The 17,760-nt window shown below is 58.7% G+C and overlaps 2 protein-coding genes across 5 annotated transcripts in view; one reads left to right on the top strand and one right to left on the bottom strand.

The window, feature by feature from the left end:
- Positions 1-7,128, top strand: part of RFX1 (regulatory factor X1) — a 33,280-nt gene extending 26,152 nt beyond the window's left edge. For all 4 annotated transcript variants that reach the window (XM_069590877.1, XM_069590878.1, XM_069590879.1 and 1 more), the window contains 12 exons: positions 628-809; positions 1,786-1,905; positions 1,997-2,112; positions 2,336-2,454; positions 2,536-2,645; positions 3,083-3,234; positions 3,322-3,419; positions 4,488-4,637; positions 4,741-4,949; positions 5,298-5,451; positions 5,535-5,580; positions 5,717-7,128. In XM_069590877.1, coding sequence (XP_069446978.1) covers positions 628-809; positions 1,786-1,905; positions 1,997-2,112; positions 2,336-2,454; positions 2,536-2,645; positions 3,083-3,234; positions 3,322-3,419; positions 4,488-4,637; positions 4,741-4,949; positions 5,298-5,451; positions 5,535-5,580; positions 5,717-5,886 — 1,626 coding nt within the window. In that variant the 3' untranslated portion in view covers positions 5,887-7,128. The remainder of the gene's footprint in view (positions 1-627; positions 810-1,785; positions 1,906-1,996; positions 2,113-2,335; positions 2,455-2,535; positions 2,646-3,082; positions 3,235-3,321; positions 3,420-4,487; positions 4,638-4,740; positions 4,950-5,297; positions 5,452-5,534; positions 5,581-5,716) is intronic.
- Positions 7,129-7,235: 107 nt separating this feature from the next.
- DCAF15 (DDB1 and CUL4 associated factor 15) lies at positions 7,236-16,318 on the bottom strand. Its single transcript, XM_069590893.1, has 13 exons — positions 16,152-16,318; positions 14,236-14,333; positions 14,012-14,147; positions 13,325-13,431; positions 13,105-13,244; positions 12,848-13,018; positions 9,282-9,716; positions 9,082-9,173; positions 8,860-8,988; positions 8,683-8,768; positions 8,349-8,453; positions 8,158-8,273; positions 7,236-7,780 (listed from the first exon to the last, which is right to left on the bottom strand). The coding sequence occupies exons 1-13, from the start codon at positions 16,281-16,283 to the stop codon at positions 7,725-7,727; spliced, it is 1,803 nt and encodes a 600-aa protein (XP_069446994.1). The 5' UTR covers positions 16,284-16,318; the 3' UTR covers positions 7,236-7,724.
- Between the last annotated feature and the right edge of the window lie 1,442 nt (positions 16,319-17,760).

A 17,760-nucleotide genomic window follows, 5' to 3' on the forward strand; every position in this document is an offset into this window, starting at 1 on the left:
GATCTTGAAAGAATTATGGTCACAGAAACTGCAGAGATCCCCGTGGACCCCTCACCTAAGTTACCCCACTCATTACAATTTACGTAACTGTAGTACAGTATCTAACTCGAAAACTGACAATTGGTCTTACATGGGGTATCTACTTCTGTGTCTTTTTATCACATGGGTAGATTTGGGAAACCACCATCAAACTCAGAATGCAGAACTGTCCTGTCCCCACAAAGATCTCCCTGGTGCTAACCTTTTAAAGTCTCCCTTACCCTCTTCCCTTCCAGCATTCCTGACCCCCGGCCATCACGAATCTGTTCCCCATTTCTCTAACACTGTCATTTCGAGAATGTTCTGTGAATGGACTCATACTTGACGTGACCTCTTGACACTGGCTTTTTCCATTCCGCCTACATTCATTTAACAGCTCTCTGCAGCTAGTGGTGACGGCCTGGGACAGCGCAGTTCTAGGGAGTTGTGCTGGATTCAGTTCCCGTGGGGAAGGGTGACATGACACCCTCGCCAGCATGGTTGTCAAGACCACAATTAGAAATAAATAGAGCACTTAGCGACGAGCACTTGAGAAATGGAAGCCATTCTTAGCATTCTTCCGATTCTTCCATGCCCCTCGGGCCCCAGGTCCAGTGGCTCCTGGACAACTATGAGACGGCCGAGGGCGTGAGCCTGCCGCGGAGCACCCTGTACTGCCACTACCTGCTGCACTGCCAGGAACAGAAGCTGGAGCCTGTCAACGCCGCCTCCTTCGGCAAGCTCATCCGCTCCGTCTTCATGGGCTTGCGCACCCGCCGGCTGGGCACCAGGTGGGGCCACTTGCCCCTGACAGCCCCCAGTGGCCGCAAGGCCCGCCCTCACCCTAAGTTTTCGAGGTCCTCCACTCCGCTTGTCCCTTCACTCCTCTCCAGCCCCACTGGCCTCTTCACAGTTCCTCTGACACTCCCATGCTCCTGCCCCAGGGCCTTTGCACTGTCTATCCCTTTCCCCGTCTCCTGACTCAAATATCCCCGGCCCTCTTAACTAAGACTTCAGCTTTCCTCTACCTCCGTGGCATCCATCTCACTTAGTTTTTCTCCTGAGCACCCATCTAGTATGCCTTTCATGTTACTTCTCATTTCTGATCTGTCTCTTGATGCTGAAATGCACACCCCTTGAGAGTGTGGGGGCTGCACACAGTCATTGCTTAATCGTGGCCTGTGAGTCAGTGAAGTCACAGAGGAAGGAGCAAGGAGCCCTCCTGTGAGCCCACCCTTCTCTGCCTCTCCTTTGCAATCCCCTACACCTTTCTGGGTTGAGCCCTGCTCTTCTCTTGGTTCCAGCTCCTAGTTCAGGCCTTAGTGTCACCTCATGCAGGCAGGCGTGCATATAGAACCGTGGGCAGAGTACCTGGTCTTTCTGTGCCGCCGTTTCCTCAGCTGTCAGTCCAGGACGCTAGGAGTATCCTTCATAGGGCAGAGATGAGGGACACATGCTTTCACACGTGCTCAGTGCTCAGAACAGTGCCTGGCAAACTGTTACGACTAGCAGTCAGCAGAGACCTGCTAAGTGCCTGCCCCCGACTTTGATCCTATCTTCGTAGAGCTCAGGAGAGTGGGGGCCTCTCCTGCCCCCATAGTCCCTATGGCTTCCCCAGCCCAGCACCCCCAGCTCTGTGGAACATGGGTCTCAGCCCCTGGGCTCTGTTTGGCCCCCTAGCAGAGAGGAGGTGGGTGCGTTGTAAAGTTCCCAGTGGATGACCAGGGCCACCCCCAGCCCAGCCCTCACCCTCTGCCTCCCTCCCAGGGGCAACTCCAAGTACCACTACTATGGCCTGCGCATCAAGGCCAGCTCGCCCCTGCTGCGGCTGATGGAGGACCAGCAGCACATGGCCATGCGGGGCCAACCCTTCTCCCAAAAACAGAGGTAGGAAGGCGGGGCTGGCTGGGTGCTGGCAGGCAGGGAAGGACATGGCGGCCTAACGCCCCATCCCATTGCCTACCCATCCCTTCTCCAGGCTGAAACCCATCCAGAAGATGGAGGGCATGACCAACGGTGTGGCCGTGGGGCCACAGCAGGCCACTGGACTCTCAGACATCAGCTCCCAGGTCCAGCAGTACCAGCAGTTTCTGGGTGAGGGCTCCCCGGACTCTGGGGGTGGGGCCCAGAGCAGGCTGTGCAGCCCCCAGAGAGTCAGAAGATGGTTCAGTTGCCCTCCCTGAACCTCATCACCCCAACTGGTCATGGGGGAGCTTGGTAGCCAAGTGGTGCCAACTTAACAGGATCCCAGGATGAGGCTGAAAGGGGTGGGCAGGTGGGACTGGAAGGGGCTAATGGTTTCTTCTCTGCCCCCCAGATGCCTCAAGAAGCCTCCCTGACTTCTCAGAGCTTGATCTCCAGGGCAAAGTGCTGCCCGAGGGCATCGGACCTGGGGACATCAAGGCCTTCCAGGTCCTATACCGGGAACACTGTGAGGTAGGGCACCTGGGCAGCAAGCAGGGGTGAGGGGCACCATGCTGCCGCCCGACCCCCTCGAGCATCTGGCCTCCCCAACAGGCCATCGTCGATGTCATGGTGAACCTGCAGTTCCCACTGGTGGAAACGCTCTGGAAAACCTTCTGGAGGTACAACCTGAGCCAGCCCAGCGAGGCGCCGCCGCTGGCTGTGTGAGTGCCCTGTGGGGAGGAAGGGAGGAAGTTGGGCACCTGCGAGTCTGACCTCAAGGCTGGGGTGGCCAGATCATGCAGGGGTGGGGGCTCCTCTCCGACCCGCACAGTTTGTGGGGCCCCTGTGGCCTTCTGAACCCGCCTCCAGAGTGTGCCTGGGTACCAATCTGATGCTCTGTGTGTGGGATGGCGGGCCCCACCGAGCCATTTCCTCCCTGCAGTGGCCAGGTGCCTGGGTCCCCATGTGCAGGATGTTGAGATCCCTCTCTGATCCTGGGGGGCAGTGAGCCCTGTATCAGCCTGACCTCGGGGGTCCTCAGGAGGCAGAGGGTACCTGCCTGAGCCCAGCGTGGGGTGAGGGTGCTGTGCCTTTCTGACCCTGGGTGCAGGACTGTGGAACAGCCTCATAATGCCCCGGGCCGGGTGGATGCCCACAGGCACGATGAGGCTGAGAAGCGGCTGCCCAAGGCCAGCCTGGTGCTCCTCTCCAAGTTCGAGCCCGTGCTGCAGTGGACCAAGCACTGTGACAACGTGCTGTACCAGGGCCTGGTGGAGATCCTCATCCCCGATGTGCTGCGGCCCATCCCCAGTGAGTGCCCGCCTCTGCCCCACCCTGCCCCTGCTCCCCGTGCCCCACCTCCCCCCGAGTCCCCACCAGCCCCGCTGCCGCCCCCAGGTGCCTTGACCCAAGCGATCCGGAACTTTGCCAAGAGCCTGGAGAGTTGGCTCACCCACGCCATGGTGAACATCCCCGAGGAGATGCTGCGGGTGAAGGTGAGGGTGTGAGGTGGGGGACGGAGGGGCCAGCTTGGGCCCACAGCTTCAGGTCCTCCCTCCTGGTTAGGGGGGCTGGGGAACCTCAGCCTCCTCTGCCTGACCAAGGCTGTAAGATGCGTCCCCATGTCTGTCCCCTCAGAGTGAGCTCTGGGTGTTGTCTTCACAAGCCAGCTTCCTCAGGTGCCCACTTCTGACACAACCCATTTGTGGTATTTCTGTATGCAACCCATCATCTTAAAATAAAAACCAAATGCAAACGTGAGGTAGTTCTCTTCAGAGAGCTTCAGCAGAAAGTGCTTTAGATGTTCAGAAAGAGATAAAATGTTAAAAAAAAAAAACCACACCTATAAGGCAACAGAATGATGGCCGTCTCCGTCAGTGCTACACAGTCACTAACTACCAAGATGTTTGGAGATAGATGGGATGGGCTTGCTCTTGAGAAAAAGGGAAAAAGAAAGAAAAGCTGTTAAAGTCCTGAAAATGCTACCAAGACTGGGTGTCAGAAGAATGACACCCAGGGTCTGCTGGACAGAAGGCTGGGCTTGGTCTGTGGAGAAACTGAAAGCTGGATCCAGGGGGAGTCCTTCGGAACTAGCAAGACTTATGCATTCGTTGATTTATTACACACGCATTTATTGAGCGCCTGCTGTGTGCTCGGCCTGGTTCTAAGTGCTGGGAGCACAGCTGTGACCAAGATGGACAAAACTCCAGCCCTCCCGGAGCTGACGTTCAAGGGAATAATAATCCAAACAGAAGAAGCAGAAGGCCATGCAAGCCGTGCCTCTTCTGGGCAGTGCCCTCCCAGATCTTCTTGTGTGCTTTGATGAAAGATAATAGTGTTCAGATACATTGATTTTTTTTTTTTTTTGGACTCATTATTTGTGTGGCTGATGACCCAAAGTTTAAAAATCCTGACCCTTTTATCTCCCAACAAAAGCAACAAGGTTTTTTCTCCCTTTTTGGAGAAAGAAAGGCTCGGAGAGGTCACAGTGGGTGGGGGAAGGGACCTGAGTGGGCGGGGGCAAGGGTGAATTCCAAGAAAACCACAAGCCTGGGGCCCCACAGGTGGCAGCGGCCGGCGCCTTCGCGCAGACCCTGCGTCGCTACACGTCGCTCAACCACTTGGCACAGGCGGCGCGCGCTGTGCTGCAGAACACTGCGCAGATCAACCAGATGCTGAGCGATCTCAACCGCGTGGACTTCGCCAATGTGCAGGTGAGCGCCGGCAGGGAAGGCGACGAGCGTGGGGTGGCCCGGCGGGGCGGTCCCCAGGGGTGGCGGCTGAGTCGCGGGCACCCGCCTTCCTGCTCTGTCCCAGGAGCAGGCCTCGTGGGTGTGCCGCTGCGAGGACCGAGTGGTGCAGCGGCTGGAGCAGGACTTCAAAGTGACGCTGCAGCAGCAGAACTCACTGGAGCAGTGGGCGGCCTGGCTGGACGGCGTCGTGAGCCAGGTGCTCAAGCCCTACCAGGGCAGCACCGGCTTCCCCAAGGCCGCCAAGCTCTTCCTCCTCAAGTGGTCGTTCTACAGGTGCGCCCCGGCTGGGCGGGAAGCGCTCGCTTTGCAGGCAGGGCAAAGGAGGGCCAGAGAAGGCCCCGCCTCTTCGAGGAGGGTGGGGCTAGACGAGGACCATCTCCTTGAGGGTGGGGCCAGAGGAAGCCCCGCCTCCCTGAGGGAGGCATACCTTTTAAGAAGGCCAGGACTCTGCTGCAAGTGGGTGGGTCTAGGGCCGTGCCCCCCTCTGATGGCCACCCCGGGGAAACTTGTTCGGGGCTGGGTGGTGGTAGCTTCGTTTGCTCAAGCTTGGTTCTTAGGGCAGGGAAGTGGGGCGAGAGGTGGGTCTGGGCCTGAGGGTCTCCTGTCTGTCGCCGCCTCCAGCTCCATGGTGATCCGGGACCTGACCCTGCGCAGCGCAGCCAGCTTCGGCTCCTTCCATCTCATCAGACTGCTCTACGATGAGTACATGTACTACCTGATCGAGCACCGTGTGGCCCAGGCTAAGGGCGAGACCCCCATCGCCGTCATGGGCGAGGTGCGCACAGCGGGACGCTGAGGGCACGGGGCGGGGCGCCCCTGGGCGGGACCCTCACCCCTTTTCCTCTCCTCACTTTGCAGTTCGCCAATCTGGCCACCTCTCTGAACCCCCTGGACCCGGACAAAGGTAGGTAAAGCCAGGACCTGAGTCCGGAGGTCTGTACAGGGGGGCTGGGATGGAGGAGGCGCCAGTTGGGGCACCGCGTAGCGGCCTGGTGGCGCGGCCACCCCGCGCTGAGCCAGGCCCGGTCCGTGTGTCCCAGACGAGGAGGAGGAGGAAGAAGAGGAGAGCGAGGATGAGCTGCCGCAGGACATCTCGCTCACGGCCGGCGGCGAGTCGCCCGCGCTGGGCCCTGAGGCTCTGGAGCCACCAGCCAAGCTGGCGCGGACAGACGCGCGCGGCCTCTTCGTGCAGGCGCTGCCCTCCAGCTAAGCCCGCGGCCTTCCCCTCCCCGCCCACCCTCCCCCGCCGCCCCTCCTCGCCAGGGTCCCTCACAGCTTCTGTGGCTTCGCTGTCACCGCTCCAGCTTCGGCCAGGGCCAGGAGGGGGCCTCCAAGACAGGGAAGGCTAGGGGGTACCCCCCCCCCATTGGGGCCCGCACAATCACAGGGCCGGGCGGAGCCGCAGCTGCAAACTCTGACACAAAAGACGTGCCTTAAGGAACCCGCCGCCGTGCCCAGGTGCCCCCTGGGGCAGCCAGCTTGGCCCCAAAGGCTGCATCATCTCTCTCCCTCCCCCAGCCCCACCCCCACCACCCCAGGGGGCAGGCAGGCAGGCCCCCTACCTTGCAGAACTGTTAACTTATTCAGCTCGCTGGCTTTGCACAGCCTGTCCTGGGCCCAGCCCTGAGCCCCGGGTGGGCGCAGGTGGGCATCACCTGGGGACCCACCACTGTCGGCAGCAGCAGCCCCGGGACCCCTCCCTCAGTAACCCCACCGCTTCCCCCTCCTTGGTATAAGTGCAATTAAAGCTGTGGGTGTCGCATCTTGTCCAGCGCTGGACCCTCCTGTGCCCCACAGCCCCAGAAGGGGGCACTGCCCAGCCTGGACAGAGGGGGAGGGCAGAAGGGGCACCATCTCTGGCTTCCAAAGAGCAGCAGGCTGGGCCGGGCGAAGAGCCCGGAGGGGCCTGCTGCAGGCAGCGGGCCCAGAGTGCCCACGCCTGCCCCAGCCGGGGCTGGGTGCTCCGCTTGCTTGTATCCAAGCCCCCAAACCCCCTTGCCGCTGGTTTGTAATGGAATCTCCACGCTCCTACTCAACCCCCACCTCCGCTCCTGGAGACCATGCTTCTCCTCCGTGTGTGGGACCTCTGCCCCCTCCCCCCCCATGACTATTGTGCGATTTGTGAGCGGAGTCGGTAACTTGTTGGGTTTTTTTCCAACCATCATGGCCTTATCTGTTCCGGTTTTCTCAGTGTTTTCAACCTGTGAGATAGATGTTTATGGCAAAAAGCGAAAAAAGAAAAAAAAAAGAACCTGACCTATTGTATAAAAATCACTATTTTGTGTGCTCCGCGTGCTACAGCTTTTGGGAGTGGTTTGCCCACTCCCTCTCCCACTCCTCTGGGCCTCCCTTCTGGCGGTGAAAGTGTCCACACGTGTGGTAGTCTAGTGTGCCGAGCTGTTTTCTATCTTTTTGTAGTCTTTCTTAAAACACAATAAATTCCACTGTCATATTTGGCTACTGCTGACTTGCCGGGCTTTGGTGGGAGCCTGGGGGCTGGCGGGGGGCCAGCTGGGCCCCGAGCTCATGAGTAGCAGGCAATGAAGGGAACTGGTGAGGTTCAGAAATAAAACATTTATTATGTGAAGAGGAACAACAGGGCCAGGAGGGGGAGGTGTGACAGCCACTAGGTTCTCCACCTCAGGTGGGGGAGACGGAGGGTAGTCGGGGCAGGGGTCTGGGATCCATCTGGCCTCCCTGGGCTGTGTGGGGGGCCATGTCCACACCTGTAACTGAGGAAAGGGGCGAACTCTCGAGGAACGAGCGCCCGCACCCAGCTTAGAGTGAAGGCGGGCGCTCAAGGCAGGCGGGGCAGCGGGCTCTCTTCCCTCTGCCCCTTCCCCACTTAAATAGGCATAAATAAGAAGCGTCCAGACTCTCAGGCCACCAGGGGCTGCCCGGCCCAGCCCCCTTCCCGAAGCCTAACACTAGTGCCGGTCATCGCTTGGTCGGTTGGTTGGTTGGCCGGCCGGCCGGCGGCTACCAGGAAGGCGGCCAGCTCCCAGGCCGCGGAGGTAGTTGGAGTCAGTGTCCAGGGCGGCCGGGCTCTCACAGCACAATCCACGTGTATCGCTCGCTGTCTGCCAGAACTTTCAGTGAGCACCCTGCAGGGGAAGGTGGGGACAAGGCCTTGGAACCTCTAGCTGGCCCAGTCTGCAGGAGAGGCTTCTCTCTTTCCTTGACCTGAAGGCAGCCCAGAAGGCTCTAGCAAGGCAGATGCAGGTTATCTCTGCCTCGGGCCTGCAGCCATTCAATTAATGTCTGCTGAATAAATGAATGAAGGTTGGGGGGCCGCCAGGTGCCACATCTGAGCTGGCGCCCTGGCCCTGGCCTGGGCTGCCCTCGCCTTCACCCCCATGCCACTGCTCAGTCAACAAGCTCCTCCATTCAGCAACATTTGGCAATCAGTGCCCGCTCCAGGCCCCGCCCAGCCCCAGGACCAGGACCCCAGTCCCCAACTGTCGTCAGGGCAGCGCCCCACCTTTGTGCAGAGCCTCGTTGGTCATCCTGTTGACGTATCGGCCGCTGCTCTCAGGCACCAGCCACTTCATGACCATGTCCACACAGCTCTTGCGATATGAGCTCCAGACGCTGCCACTGAGGAAGAGGGTATGAGCGACTCTCCCAGCCCTGGGCCCAACCCAGCCCTGCCCCGCCTTGACCCTGCCTCACCTGGTCTGCCCTTTGACCTCAGTGAGGTCACCCACACTGACTGTCACAAAGATGCCTGTGTTGAGGTCCCATGCCACCTTGAGACTGGTGTGATAGGTCTTTGGTCTACAGGAGGGAAAGCTGGTTAGCACAAGAGAAAGTGGGGGACTACAGGGTCCCTGAGCTTGAACCCAGGCTACCCTAAGGGGCTTTTACCTTTGGAACAATAATGGAATAGCCTATCCAAGCTTTGGGGAGTCAAGGGGAGTTTTATCATATGCCAGCTCCCCGCACTGAGCTATCGTGAGAGCAGGCCCTGCTGGGCAAGGGTGAGGGCGGGTCCTTGCCCACTCACCGGAGCTGGCCTTCCTCGGTGGGGGATGGGAACGCCAGGAGCAGCAGGCCAATGTTGATGAGGACCTGGTTGGTTTCTGGGCAGACCTGGGGGGCGGGGGTTGGACGTGACAGCTACTGAGAGTGCCACCAAGACCCGGGGAGGCCCTGGACTGCCCTGCCCGACACCTGGACCCACCTCCAGGATGACAATGTCATAGTCGCTAAAGGAGCAGAACTGGTGACCCCAAGTGGCGTCATGGCGGATCACCTCGTTGATGACATACTCGAAGTCCAGTGTGAGCTGCTCGACTGTCAGGTACTGACCCTGTGGACAAAGGCAGGGGGAGAACTGCACCCACCGCCATCCCAGGAGGTGCCCCAGGAGCTACCCCTTGGCCTCCCCACCACCCACACCCACCTGGACAGCGGCCTGCTCCCGCATGGGCCGCAGGTTGCGACCACGGAGATCAGTCACCACGAAGGGCAGGGAGATCTTGTCATCCTCGAACTCTGAGTGGGCAGGACAAGAGGGTAGAGATGGCGGTGGGAGGCCTAGAGGCTCTCAAGGCCAGCCTCCCATGCTTGGGGCCCTGCCCACCAGAGGGGCTTCCCGCTCACCATCCTCTGGCTCCGTCCCCTCACCGGACCCCAGCACATAATAGAGCTTGGTGTAGTTGATGTATCCAGGCTCCGGGGCGGGCGCCTCTGCTGCAGGGGGGCTGTCCCGGGGCACTGCCTCCCCACCTGGGCCAAGGGGCTCAGAGGGCAGGCGGCAGCGGCTGCCTGAGGGCCCTGGGCAGGGGGTTGGCCGGACTTCCTCCGAGGTCCCACCCTTAGCCTCTTTGGCCCGGCGGAAGATGTCAGCCACAAATTCCTTGGCTTTGGCAATGGCGGGCGAGGGATCGGGGGTCCCAGAGGGCCAGGCTGGGGCCGCTTCAGGGCAGAGGCTGGGGAGAACAGGGAGCAACTCTGGGCTCTGGGGTCCAGGGGGGCTGGGAGGGGCCGGGGGGTAGGTGGTGTGGTCGTATAGGATCTGGCAGAAGCTGCTGTCTCCTGGAACATAAAAAGTGAAGGAGGTAGAAGAAGTCAATAGATGAGTTTAGGTCAGAACGCTCTCCTGACCTCCCTCATTACCCTGCGGGGGTGGCGGGGGTGTGGGGGGTGGCATGGATCTTAGAAATCCAAGAGGAGGCCCTTCTAGAAGACTTACATATGCTGACATCAGTCCGAACCAACCAAAACGGAAAAAGGACTCACACACACACATGTTCATTCAAACCTTCCTCTTAAGCACCTGCCATATGCCCCATACTGAGGACACAGGAGTGAATAAGGCAAAATTCCCTGCCCTTGGGAGCTGACATGTATGGATAAAAGCAGTCATGTATGGATGTGACAGTTGGACCATAAAGAAAGCTGAACGCCGAAAAACTGAAGATTTTGACCTGTGGTGCTAGAGAAGACTCCTGAGAGTCCCTTGGACTGCAAGGAGATCAAACCAGTCAATCCTAAAGGAAACCAGTCCTGAATATTCACTGGAAGGACTGATGCTGAAGCTGAAACTCCAATACTGTGGCCACCTGATTTGAAGAACTGACTCATTAGAAAAGACCCTGATGCTGGGAAAGATTGAAGGCAGAAAAAGAAGGGAATGACAGAGGATGAGATGGTTGGATGGCATCACGGACTCGATGGACATGAGTCTGAGCAAACTCTGGGAGTTGGTGATGGACAGGGAAGCCTGGCGTGCTGCAGTCCATGGGGTCACAAAGAGTTAGACACAACAGAGCGACTGAACCGAACTGGGGAGCTGAGAGTCTATGATGATGACAGAAGATAAAAGCTACATAAGGGCTTCCCTGGTGGCTCAGTGGTAAAGAATCCGCCTGCCAATGCAGGAGACACAGGTTCTAGCTCTGATCTGGGACGATCCCACATGCCCAGGAGCAACCAAGGCTGCGCGCCACAACGGAACCTGTGCTCTCGAGCCATAGCTACTGAAGCCCACACACCTGGGGGCTCTGCTCTATAACAAGAGAAGCCGCCCCACGAGAGGCCCACGCACCACAACTACTGAAGCCCGCACACCTGGGGGCTCTGCTCTACAGCAAGAGAAGCCGCCCCACAAGAGGCCCACACACCACAACTGGAGAGCAGTCCCCGCTCTCCGCAACTAGCGAGAAGCCTGCACGGCAGTGAAGACGCAGCACAGTCAAATACATAAGCCACAGAAGGCTGACAGTTTACCACACTGTCTTCTGGCCTTTTCAACTCAAGACAGACCAGCACAGGCACAGCCTGGCCGGATCCCAGGCCTCTCTGTGGCTCCACCTGACGGGGGCCAGATCTCCCTGTGGAGAATCTCAGTGTGGAGAACCCAATGCATCCACCAAGCAGCACCGCCACCGGGCCCTGGGCTCTGCCTGCCCTGCTCCATTGGGCCCCCCTAGAAGCAGCCCTTGTAGAGGGGAGCTGTCCTTTCAGTTCAGAGACTCAGGGCCAAGGCTCAGAGGAACTTGTCCAAAGTCACACTGAGAAATAATACAAGTATGCCAACACACTGCTGTCTGCCAGGGTGGTGGCACTTCCGGAGAGGAGGCGGATGAGTGGAAACTGTTCGCGTCAAACTCCCCCTCTGTGTAAATACCCTCCTGGGGTGAGAGGAGTGTCGAATCCGCTGACAGTGCCCCTCACCTGGGCCGTGTGCACACGGCCACATCCTGTCCCGTGCAGTCCTTCCTAACAGGGTGGGGGCAGCTGACCCGTCCAGGCCTAGCTTGTTGGGGGATCATGGTTTGGCGAGAAGCAGAGCCTTGCCCACGCTGGTACAGGTGGCCAGGGCAGGGGTGGGAGGCTCCTGGAAGAGCTCGAGGACAAGGCGCACTGCCCCTTGCTGGTCTGTGGGCTCAGTTATATATACATATATAACACACCCATGGCTTCCCAGTGACTCAGAGGCAAGGAATCCACCTGCCCACGCAGGAGACCCAGGTTCAATCCCTGGGCTGGGAAGATCCCCTAGAGGAGGAAATGGCAACCCACTGCAGTATTCTTGCCTGGAGAATCCCCATGGACAGAGGAGCCTGGCGGGCCACAGTCCATGGGGTCATAGTTGTACATGACTGAAGCAACTGGGCAGACACACACGAGCATATATGCAGAATCCTCTTCTCACGTCCATCCCCTCCCTCCCCAAGGGGCAATCATTTTAAATGCAGGCAGTTGACGCCTTTTTTTGGCCATGCTACTCAGTGTGCAGGATCTTAGGTTCTCCCCAACCAGGGACTGAACCTGGGCCCTCGCAGTGAAAATTCCTAACCACTGGACCCCCGGGACCACTGAAGTCCCAGTGGTCATCTTTATTGGACTGGGTTCTGGCATAACGGGAACACATTTTAAACTCATATATAAACGGCATCAGTAACAGGTTACAAACCTCCTTGTGTTTCTTTTGCACATGAACATGTGTTTAAGGCACACTGTCCACAGACAGGCATGCTGGGGCACTCCCTGATGATCCAGGGGAGGTAACCACCCAGTCCTACCTTCCCAAATGCCAGGCGGGCCCCAGCTGCTGCCACTAAAGCCTGGGACATGCTTGGGCGCAGGGCTGCTGCTGGGCCACAGGCACCCTCTGTTGCCATAAGGCCCTGGGAGAGCAGGAGCCCCCCACCCCCAGCCCCATTGTCAGCAGCAGCCAAAACCAAGAGATGGCCCTCTATCCACTAACCACTCCCTTATGTTTTTAATCAGCCTTTCTCTTTTCGAATAGAAGGATGCACTGCACTGTCTGGCATGGTGGACATGTGACTATTTGAACTTGACATCACTAAAATTAAACAGCTCAGTTCCTTGGTCACATGAGCCACTGTCAAGTGGCTACTGGTGGCAGCTGTGGCAGATACCCCAGATATGGACCCTCTTAGCCCCATGGAAAGTTCCAGTAGGCAGTGCTGGGGCAGGGTGGGGGGGCAGGGTGGGGGGGCAGGGTGGCTGCATTTGGAGCCCACATTGCCACTTCCTGGACAAGGGACCTCACTTCTCCGGGGTCTCAGTCACCTCATCTGTGATGCGGGGTAGTGATGGCACCGACGTCAAGGCGCTGCTTGGCCAAGTAATTGGGTCACAGGGCCCCGAGGCTGGGAGCGCGTATGCAGGGCCTGTGGGCAGACCCGGGAGCCTACCTGCCGAGTGCACCGAGACGGCGCAGGCCACCAGAGAGTAGCTGGTGTTGAGCAGCACCACCTGGTCCTTCTTGAGCTGGAAGGCGGGCTGGAAAGTGGGGAAGGGGTAGACCACCTGGTACTTGGTGTGCAGCATGAAGCCATGCCGCAGACACTGCGCGCTCGGGTCACCTGCAGCGACACAGGCCACGCAGGCTCAGCCGTGGCCGCGGGGCAGGGAAGCAGGCGGCCCGGCGCCCCAGGCCCCCAGCCCTCACCTGGGCGGGCGCGGCTGGCGTCCCGGCAGGCAGCGCAGCGGCCCGGCGGCGGCACAGCCACGGTGCTGATGTAGATGTCCCGGTGGTTCTCGTCGCTCATCACCATCATATTCATGAGCATGCCGTTGGCTGAGCGGGTGCTGGGGGCCGGCAGAGCCTCAGAGCCTGGCCTGGGCGCCCGCCCCCACCCACTCCCCACCACCCTATCCCCAAGTCTCACTTGAAGCCGAAGACAATGACCTTGGAGGCGTCACTGGGCCACTCGCACACGGTCAGGTATAGGTCACTGTAGATCTCCTCATCCTGGAAGAGCCGCACCTGGCGGACCTGAGCAGCAGGTTCTCGTGGGGGTGGGGTCCAAGCGGGCCAGGGCCAACCTGAGGCTGCACCGGCCAGCAGTCTCGGGCCAGGGAGCCCCAAGCAGCCTTCACCCCACACCCCGCTCTGCCATCCTGAGAACACGCTGAGGAGGCGCATAAGAATTTCCCCTCACAGGTGGGGGACACGGGGAAGCCAGGCCTAGGACAGGACACAGCAGACCCGTCGGTTCCAAGCCCGACCCACCCTGAGACCGGTTCACCTCTCTGAACTCACGTGGAAACTGGGGTAACGGCACTCACCTCCTGGGGTGGGACATTCGAGGAGTCAAAGTCAGGGCTAAACCAGGCACGGCAGCCTGCTTGGTTTTAACAGACCTAATGGGTCCCTCCTGCCCTGAGCCGCCAGACCATAGAAAATCCTGCCGTTTACCCACTTTGGGCTCTGAAGATGGCAATTTCCTACAGTTCGACCTAACACTTGGAGTCTGACAACGGCCCTGCGGGTACACTATCTTCAACTTGTGGCCGTGGGACCTGAGGCTCAGAGTGGGGTCATGTGGTCAGAAAGGGAGGTGGCCTGACCCTACCAGCTTGAGCTTGCTGTGCACATTGAACTCCCACCAGTACAGGTGGTAGATGTAGAAAGAAAAGTCGTCGTCCCCGCTGCTGCTCGTGTAGGAGAGAACGTAACGGCCGCACTTGGAAAAGCCCAGGAAGATGTGTCTGTGGGGATGGCAGGGAGGGGCCAATGGCCAGGTCAGGGCCGGCCGACCGTCCCACCCCGCCAACCCCTGCCTGGCCCCCGCCTCACCCTGCGTAGAGGAAGTCTTCATCCACAATGTTCTTGAGAGAGACGCAGACCCTGGGTGGCAGCTTCCGGAAGAGGCGAGGAGAGAGCTGCCCACTGATCTGGGGAAGGGGCAGCCAGGGCTCTTGAGACACCATGCGGTAGAAGCGGCCTGCAGCCCCCCCCACCCATTCCCCTCACCCAAGGCAGAGCAACACCTTTGGGGTCCAGCCCAGCCACACAGGCCTACTTCCTACCAACCATAACGGTTCAGGGTGGTCCAAGCTCTGGACGGTGTGAATGGCTTGAGCCTATCTCTCCACCAGGGCCTCATGCCACCCTCCCAACTCCACAGCCTAAGGGTTCCTCTTGCCTGCGGTTTCCCTGGTGGCTCAGATGGTAAAGAATCTGCCTGCAAATGCAGGAGATGTAAGAGACATGGTTTGATCCCTGGGTCGGGAAGATCCTCTGGAGAAGGGAATGGCAACCCATTCCAGTATTCTTGCCTGGAGAATTCCATGGACAGAGGAGGCTGGCAGGCTATAGTCCATGGAGTCACAAAGAGTTGGACATGACTGAGTGACTGACATTTTCACACGCTCCTCTTCCCAGGCTATGAGGACTATCACTGGCATTGCTTCCCCCAGTCACCCCTGGCCCACACTGGGCCACCTAGCTGTCTTCCTGAAGGCTACTTGAAGGCACAATGAGCTGTGGACATTGAGGATCACTAAGGAGGCTGAGATGGGGGCTTGACCAACTCCACTCACCTGTTTCCAACCCACCAGCCTATACACGGGGCGCTTAGGTCCCTGGGGGGAGCGGGGGGGGGGTAAGCCTGACCAGTGACTGTCCATCTCCTGCCCGACTTCCCCTTCTCAATTAACAGCTGCCCTCCAACTGACTCCCTCATCCCAAAACTTCAAGGAAGGTTTTGGGTGGGGAGCAGGCCCAAGTTGAGCATTGAGGAATCAGGGCACCTTGGATCCTGCTACCCAGTCTAATGGGGGAGATGCAGCCCAGCCCTCGAGGAGATCCCAGAGTGGAATAACCCTGTCAGCCAGGCTCAGACTGACCGGGAGACACCCGGCCACGGAGCTTCCAAGCTAAGGGCGGAGCCACAGCCCAAGCCAGGGAGCAATCAGGCTGAGGGTGGGGACTGTCCCTGCTCCAGAAGTTCTAGTCAAAAGGAGAAGACACAGCCCTGCCCTCACACAGTTCCCAGCCTGATGAAGAAGACAGCACGACTCCCTGACCCACGGAGACACAGACCTGCCCCACTTGCTGCTGACCTGACAGCAGATTTACACGCTTGCCCTCCCAGAGCTGGCAACCCGACGGGGAAAAAGATTCCAGCACGCTGAGAGTTTAGTCTCATGGGGAGACAGAGCCTTGCTCAGGTAGCTGAAGATCAGGCCCTCTCCAGGGAGCTCCCTCTCATTAAATGGGGGAGGCAGTTACAGGAACTCCCAGCTCTCCTGTGGTCAGAGCTGGACAGAGAGAGGAACCCCAGGCGGAGGAATCCCAAAGCCGGTAGCAGAGACTGTGCCAAGGGGGCGGTAAGGCTCCATAACGGAGTGGCCGGGGGAGCAGGGTTTTGAAAAACGAGTCTGACCCTGCGTCGCCCCCTTTCTCCTCACTCCTCCAGCGGCCTCTAAGGCCCCCTTCATCCAAGCCCGTCCTCGGGACCCCGCCCCCAGCCCCTCCATCCAAGCCCCCTCTCAGGGACCCCGCCCCCAACTCCCTCCATCCAAACTCCCGCCGCAGCCCCCCCAATCTAAGCTCTCTCCCCGGGGCCCCGCCTAACCCCCTTCCTCCAAGCCCCCTCCCACGGGGCTCCGCCCCCAACCCCTCACCCCGCGAACGCCCTCCCTCCCCGCCGCCTCCCTCGTCCCTCCTCCCTTCCCTCCGACGCGCTCCTCCGAGACTCCAGGCCTCACCTTGACCCGCTCCAGCTGCTTGAGGACGTGCTCCCGCCGCCGCCCCGCTGTCCGCTTTCCCCCGGCGCCCCCGGGGCCGCCGCCGCCGCTCCCGGCCCCGCTGTTCCGCTCCGATTTCGAGCTGGGCGCCATTTTCACCCCCTCCCTCCACTTCCGGAGCAACCGGCCTCTTCGCCCCACCCCCGCCGCCTCTTCATTGGCCGTTGCTCGACACTGCGGCCCGCCGGTTGGGTGAAAGCCCGCACTCTGGGCTTTTTCCCGCTACGCCTGTCCATCACTGCCACCTCGACCCTTGATTGGTAGAGACGGTACAGTCCCGGCGGCCCGTCGCCGTATTCCCGCCTTCCCGCAAGGACGCACCCGTCAGAGGCCCCGTTTGCGCCCCTCACTGAGATGACTTTGACCCAATAGGCAGAGGACCCTATCCGTCTCCAGGGCGTCACGCCCCCTTGTGGCTAGTGGGTTTCCATGGAGATCCAGGCGGTCCTGGCCTGTGGGCGGGGCGATGGGAGCCAGTGGTCCAAAAGGGTCATAATCCCCCGCCCAAGGATATCCCCGCCCAGTCTGGGTACAGCGGGACCTGGCAAACATCCTGGGGCCACCGGCCGGGCTGAGGAAAGGGTTACAAAATAAAAGGATAAAATTGATTAAAACATCTTTCAGGACTTCCCTGTCGGTCCAGTGGTTTCAGGACTTCCTCGTGACTTCAACTGCAGGAGGTATGGGTGCGGGTTCCATCCCTGGTCCAGGGACTAACTAAGATCCCACGGTGCAGAGGGGCGTGAGAAAAAAACAAAATCAGATGGACTGGCGGGCGGCCTAACCACATCATGATGATGGTAATAACAACAACATTAATCACTTATATAGTACTTTATACTTAACCAGAAACAGTTCTGCACTTAGAATCCTATGTAGTAGATCACTGTTATGCCCATTTTATAGATAATAGTAATAACAATTGTTTAATGTCAGATATGAGTATCATCTTCCTGTGCCTTAGGTTATTTAACTTTCAAAGCCGTTTTGGAGATGGACCCTTTTATTATCTTCACTTTTAAACGTGGTGAAACTGAGGCTTACAGTGTACTGCTCCTGAACAGCGGGCACATATACACCTCAGATGCGTGAGTGTTGTGACCATAATTAGAGAAGAATAGAATGGATCTGGCTTTCATATTCTTCCAACCTCTGTCTTCGTTTATTCAATAAATATTTACTGAGCACCTACGATGTTCAGTGAATAAGACAGGGCTTATTTATTTATGTGTGTATCAAGTCTTAGTTCCATCATGGGAGATCTTTTGTTGATTGCAGCACACAGACTCTCTAGTTGTGCTGTGTAGACTCCAGACTGCACGGGCTCAGTAGTTGCAGCTGGTAGACTTAGATGCTTCATGGCACGTGGGATCTTAGTTCCCCAACCAGAGATCAAACCACTATCCCCTGCCTTTCAAGGCAGATTCTTAACCTCTGGACCACCAGGGAAGTCCCTAGGGACTCATTTTTAGAAAAAAGAATGGAAAGGGAAAATGTAGTCTGGCAGTGAAGAAACTTGGCAGATAACACCTCAACCAAGTGATCAAGTTTATCATTATAGTGATAAGTC

Source organism: Ovis canadensis, chromosome 5 (genome assembly GCF_042477335.2).
Source record: "Ovis canadensis isolate MfBH-ARS-UI-01 breed Bighorn chromosome 5, ARS-UI_OviCan_v2, whole genome shotgun sequence".
In the NCBI taxonomy this organism is placed as follows: domain Eukaryota; kingdom Metazoa; phylum Chordata; class Mammalia; order Artiodactyla; family Bovidae; genus Ovis; species Ovis canadensis.

What these genes read in the sequence shown, in the direction of transcription:
- DCAF15 (XM_069590893.1), bottom strand. Translation starts at nt 16,283, where the DNA reads ATGGCGCCCAGCTCGAAATCGGAGCGGAACAGCGGGGCCGGGAGCGGC. An exon ending in TGCACAGCAAGCTCAAGCTG is followed by an intron (nt 13,432 to 14,011) that starts GTAGGGTCAGGC and finishes CCTGCTGCTCAG; the next exon opens with GTCCGCCAGGTGCGGCTCTT. An exon ending in CGCCAGCCGCGCCCGCCCAG is followed by an intron (nt 13,019 to 13,104) that starts GTGAGGGCTGGG and finishes GTGTCGCTGCAG; the next exon opens with GTGACCCGAGCGCGCAGTGT.